We start from the raw sequence: 6,000 nt of genomic DNA, 5'->3' as shown, positions 1-6,000 counted from the left end.
AAGGGCTTTGCTCCTCTTTCCATATTTATTTTGCAGGACTTCAGCCTAAAATCCACATTTTTAGCTGAAAGATCACAGATCTGCTTCACTGCTCAATGCTGAGCCCAAAATTGTACCTGTAGAACCCAGGTGAGGACAATTCAGTTGCCTGGCTACATATCTTGCTGTGCTCAATCATCTTTCTAACCTTGCCGCTATCTCCTCTCAGCGGGTGCTCATCAAAAGCGAGGTGCTGCTGACTGGGATAGTTAGCCCAGGAAGCCCCGAAGTCGCAAAAATTCTAATCCCTTGTGAGCCAACGGATGGGAGAGACTTTGTCGCTTGTACCATCTTGTGATCTTGCTGGAAATGTACGATGTGTTTGCCTGTTGGTGAACCAGTAACGTCCTCCCAATGTGTAGTTCCCTCACCCTGTGTTGTCTGAGAAGTGTTCTGCCCACAAAAAATCAGTGCGAGCGTTCAGTGGGATGAGCCCTGGTCCGAGCAGTCTTTCTGAAGACAGTCAGGCCAGCGGACGACTGTACCCACTGACCCTTATGTCTCCACACTATACTCCAGCTATTTTGGATGATGGATTGAAAAGTGCTTAGTGAGATGTTCAGAGCTTTGGCTATTTTTTTATTTTTTTTTTATACCTGAACCCTGCTTTACTCTTCTCCACAACTTTATCCCTGACCTGTCTGGTGGGTTCCTTGGTTTTCAAGATGCTGTTTGATCCCTAATGTTCTGAAACAAAACTTATGAAATCTTCACAAAACAGCTGTAGTTATACTGAGAATAAATGATACAGGTGACTCAATTTACTTATTATGTGACTTCTGGAGGCAATTGGTCACTCAGGGGCATCATACTACAAGGGGCTTAATACAAATGCACGTCACAATATTCAGATTTATATTTTTAAATATTTAGAAAAACATCTATCATTTCCTTTACACTTCAGAAATACTTGTTACTTAATGCTGGTATATCACATAAAATCACAATAAAATACATTTATGTTTGTGGGTGCAACGTAAAAATAAGCGGAAACGCTCTGGGGGTGTGAATACCTATACAAGGGGCAAAATTCCTCCATGACTAAAAATATCAGACTAGTTCCCTGGATCGATGTCCCATCACAAAATCTAGTCCTGATAACCTGCAATATATACTTTTTACGGAACTCATCCAAGCACGCCTTGAATTTTTGTAGTCTATCAACATTTATCACATCATGTGTCAGAGAGTTCCATATTCTCACTGCTCTTACAGTAAAGAATCCCCATCTGTGATTATGATTGAACCTCCTTGTCATCATTACAGGCCTCAGTTGTAAAAAGCTCATTAGAAATATCTCAGTCATGCCCCTGATATACTCGTACATTGTAATAAAATCGCCCCATAGCCTTTGTGTTTCTAAAATAAATAACCCCAAACTTGCTAACCTGTCCTCCTAGTGTAGTCCTTCCATTCCTGTAATGGTCGCTCTTCTCTGCACCCGCTCTAGTTCAGTTACGTCCTCCTCATTCACTGGAGCCCGAAATTGTGCAGAATATTGTAAGTGTGGCCGCACTAGTGACTTGTATAGAGGCAAAACTGTTCTTGTCCGGAGCATCTGTGCCTCGTTCACTGCATCCTATTATATTATCTGCCTTGGCAGCAGCTTCCTGGCACTGGTCGGTTTTCTCGTCCTCCCGCACACCCACGTCTATTTCAATGTCACTTTTCCACAGTAACTATTTAAAAAAATTGACGTTTAAGAATCAGCCGAAAAAATCTGGAAATCTAAACCCCTGCAAACATACAAAGAACAAAAACCCAACAGATTAATATTATCAAATAGTCACGTGCCATACATGTGGGAGAAAAGCCGCTTCATAATATTATTGGATCGAGGTTCTTCATTTCGGTTAATGCAGCCCCAAAACCATGAATTGTCTTCTCCTTCATGTCCTACATGTTAGCGTTATTTCTGCAGCCAGTGATCGGATATAAAGTCTCCAGTAATTATATTACTGTACAGGATTCTTTATGATGTTACATCGTCCTCTTCTCCCCATTCAGGTCCCTACAATATCGGATCCTCTCAGTGGAGATCTTCTATATAAGAGAATTCTCCTGATTGCCCCTTCAAGGATGGATATGGACAGGGACAAGATGGCGGAGAGGATATTACACCTCACCCTAGAGATCCTCTTCCGGCTTACTGGAGAGGTGAGAGATTCTGATGACGTCACATTACATCATTCTTATCTATGGGAATAACAGATGGACAGAACTGGAGAGGTGAGGACTCTGGAAATGTCTGGAGTGAGATTTATTACTGCGTCTCTCCATAACCAGGATTACACAGTAGTGAAGAAGACCTCTAGTGAGCGCTGTCAGGCCCCTGTGTCTGAGGGATGGGGAAGACCCCTGAGCCCAATCACTGGGCCTCCACCTAACCCCCCGATACATGAGGACATCAATGACCAGAAGATCCTAGAACTCACCTACAAGATGATTGAGCTGCTGACTGGAGAGGTGACACTGCTGGGAATGCTGGGACATTATACAGTAACGCTATGAAGGGATCGGGGGTGACGGTATCATTGTATGTGTCAGGTTCCTATAAGGTGTCAGGACGTCACCGTCTATTTCTCCATGGAGGAGTGGGAGTATTTAGAAGGACACAAAGATCTGTACAAGGACGTCATGATGGAGGTTCCCCAGCCCCTCACATCACCAGGTAATAGACAGGACTAAATACACACGGCCTATAATTATCTGTATGTAAGGAATGAATTCAGCCCCTGTATTTGTCTCCTCCAGGTCTATCCAGTAAGAGGACAACACCAGAGAGATGTCCCCGTCCTCTTCTCCCACAGGACTGTAAACAAGAAGACCCCGATGTTCCTCAGGATCATCAGGTAGATGGAGAGAAGGTGCCATGAAATCCCCCTATGATGTGTAGACGGCTGTGAAGGTCTTGTGCTCAGTCTTGTTTTATCCTCCAGTATTATATGTGTTATACTTGTGTAATGAGAGCGGTGGAGATGGCAGGATTAGAGCTGATCATAGATGGGACTTCTCCATCTGTCTGTGACTTTTACAATATTTGTTTCAGGGGGAAGATCTGTCCCATATTAATACTACAGAGACATATGTGAGGGGGGATGAGCGGAGTAAAGAGGAGATTCCTACAGATAACCGCCCAGGTGAGTAGTGACCACTAAATGCAGAGAAGTCACAGATTCTTCTCAGTCACCGGCTGTGGCTGCTTTATCAGGGTTGTAGTCCGGCCATATCAAATGGTCACCATTCTCCTCCTAGACCACCACATGCTCCTCCACCCAAAACTGTTCCCTTTATTTTGGGCATTGGACGCCCTTCTGTTGCATTGAGATCTGTATCAGCCAGATCTTACAGGTAGGATCCATCCTATCACCTGAAATTCGAAGACGTTGACCCTTAGCTGCCCAGATCTCTAATCTGTAAAGCCAAAAGGAAGAACGGAGCCCTAAGCACAGCCATGGGTAGAGTGACCCATGACTCAGCTTTGGAGGGCAAACAAGAGGTTAAAAGCAGAGCAAGCTGGGCTGTGCTGGGGTTTGATACTTTAAGGGGAGGTAGTTTAGGGAGGTGTGGTCAGGAGATTTGTAGGAATGTATATAGGGTGAGGTAAAAGTGGTGGCCTGCAATCGGCACGTAGCCACCACTGCTGAAGGTACCTGTGCCCGTTCTCGCCTTCTCTCATCGCCTGGATCGGAGGATGTCTGCGCTGGAGGATCTTCAGGGACAGCGAGAGGAGCTGCCAGCAGGTCTGATGGAGCAGAGATCCAGGCACGGCTGCAAGAGATTGTGGGAGGACTGCCGGCAGGAGCGGATGCTGCTTCTACCCCTGCCCGGCCATCACGCAGGGCCAGGCTGCCAGAATGCCTCTCCCCTGACGTCGCTCCGGGCCCCGGTGGCGCCGCAGGAGCCCCTACGGGGACCCTCCTCATCATGGCCTGTTCCCTCTGCACCTGTTCGCAGGCCTCGGTGTGGGAGGAATCCATAGAGGCGGCTGGGACCTGCGAAGTGGGCGGGACCAGCAGTCGGTCATGGGACCGGGCCTCTTCCAGCTTCTAGCACCAGAGAAAAAGGCAACAACAAGATGGCGGCGGTTCCACCCGGCGATGCTCCAGTCGGTGGGGCTGCTTAGCTACGAGAGACCCATCACCTGCGGGACCTTGCGATGCCGGGGAGACAAGGCGGATACATGCTGGCCGTGGTTTCCTGGGATTTGGATTCCGGGAAGATTCCCACCGAGCTGTCAGCTCCCTAGTCGAGCTGGGTCTGAGCGTATCAGTGGGTCAGGGCTCACCGGTGGGCGACGCAGAGGATGAGATGCCGTGTCGGTTGGAGACGGGTCACCTGGATTCTGGAATGGCGGCTGGTCGGTGCTTCGTGCCGGCGCAGCCTGGTAAGTAGGGCTTTATGTGTGTCTTGTCCCTTTCTAATACAGTATAGTTTTTTTACTGGGGGTGGATGTCAGTCAAGTTGTTGATGTATCGTGTGGGCGGAGTATGGGGGATGCGGGGGGAGTACGGGATTTATGAGAAAAATTGAAGCAGACCAATAGGGGTTTATAATAATATGTACTATTTATTCGTTTTTATAGCGCTGTTGGTTCCATGGCACTTTGCATGTAGTGGCGGCGCCGTCCCCATTGGGGCTCACAGGCTGGGGTCCCTATCTGTAATTTTTTGCAGTTTACAGGGGTCGCTCATCCCAGTTGGGAACCCGAGGATGACTGAAAAAAGGGGTTGGTCAGTCTGAATATGGGGATCACACGGTAGTGCACTCTTGGTGTGGTTGCAGACAGCAGAGGATAATGAGGGGGATCATATTCTGGATGACAGGGTGAAAATGGCGTGGCGTATGTGTGTTTTGAAGGACTGCTGGGGTACCCTGGCATGGGAAGGGATAGTTTTGGAAGGAATATGTCCTTCCATGGGAGACGTTTGTGTTGGGAATATACTGTATATAAAACTTAATATAAAGGAGGTCTGCAGTCAGCAGGGGGCGCACTTGGGGCTGGCTTCAAGGCAGAAGAGTGCTGGCAGTTCTATGCAAGTTCAGGGTAGTTGTTAGTTTCAGCACCAGTGTGCTGGGTAAGTCGATTCATCGCACTGGGCATCCTGGTGTTTATTAAGAGGGGGGAGTCATAGTCAGGTGGGGATGCTTTACAGGGGGTGAGCCTGACGAGGGCTGAAGAGATGGTCTGCGACCTGAGAAGTGCTCGGATTAGGAACAGGTGGTGTTGTTAGAGAACAGTTTTTGCTGGGGTTGTTTAGGATTCCTTCTCCGCCACTTATAGTTCTGTTCTATCTAGAATTTGGAGTCTCGCTATTAACGCCCCCTGGTGGTGTGGCGTAGGGTTAGTCAAAAGGCAGTTTTCGGGGGACGCATGGCAGGTCCTTTCTTTTACCCCCCCCCCCCTCACTTTGTTTCGGCGATTTGGTCATTCGCTGCCGGGGGGGGGGAGCAAAAAGTAAAATTAAAAAAAAAAAAGAAAGGAACTTGAATAATTTGGATCAGTATGATTCGCCATTTCCTTAGGGGTGTTTTGGTTATGGCGGTATTAACCCTGCTCTTTACACTGTGGTGCAGACAGTGGTTGACATGTTTTGGACTGCGATAAATGCTATGGTACAGGGTTCATTTGTTAGCTAGGATGGACCGGCCCACCCTGACAGTCTGTGGTAGTTCGGTTGTTTTTGTGTCAGTGTTTATTTTAGGATAGGTTTTTTGCCCATGGGATATTCAGGTCCTGTGCGCTCAGTCTGAAGCATCTTGTCTTTTTTGGAATGGTAGTATGTAACCAGCTGGTGGATTTTGTGGGTGATCCACTACCCTGACAACTTGTGTTCATTGGACCTCCTGGGCCACACGTTTCGTTAGTTATTTCTGGCATCCATGGAGTGGGTAGCCGGTTGATGGGGGGGGGGTTCTTTTGGCGCACAAGAAAAATAGAAGGTTGCTCAACTGGCATTA

General features: G+C 47.7%; 1 protein-coding gene across 1 annotated transcript in view; it reads left to right on the top strand.

The window, feature by feature from the left end:
• Positions 1-2,577: 2,577 nt before the first annotated feature.
• Positions 2,578-6,000, top strand: part of LOC142280717 (uncharacterized) — a 67,656-nt gene continuing 64,233 nt past the window's right edge. Inside the window, exons 1-3 of the mRNA XM_075332772.1 lie at positions 2,578-2,710; positions 2,794-2,891; positions 3,089-3,179. Of these exons, the coding sequence (XP_075188887.1) occupies positions 2,578-2,710; positions 2,794-2,891; positions 3,089-3,179 (322 nt within the window). The remainder of the gene's footprint in view (positions 2,711-2,793; positions 2,892-3,088; positions 3,180-6,000) is intronic.

This window comes from Anomaloglossus baeobatrachus, unplaced genomic scaffold (assembly GCF_048569485.1).
Source record: "Anomaloglossus baeobatrachus isolate aAnoBae1 unplaced genomic scaffold, aAnoBae1.hap1 Scaffold_462, whole genome shotgun sequence".
Lineage (NCBI taxonomy): Eukaryota > Metazoa > Chordata > Amphibia > Anura > Aromobatidae > Anomaloglossus > Anomaloglossus baeobatrachus.
The sequence above is the reverse complement of the archived record's forward strand: the minus strand, read 5'-3'. Positions and strand labels throughout refer to the sequence as shown.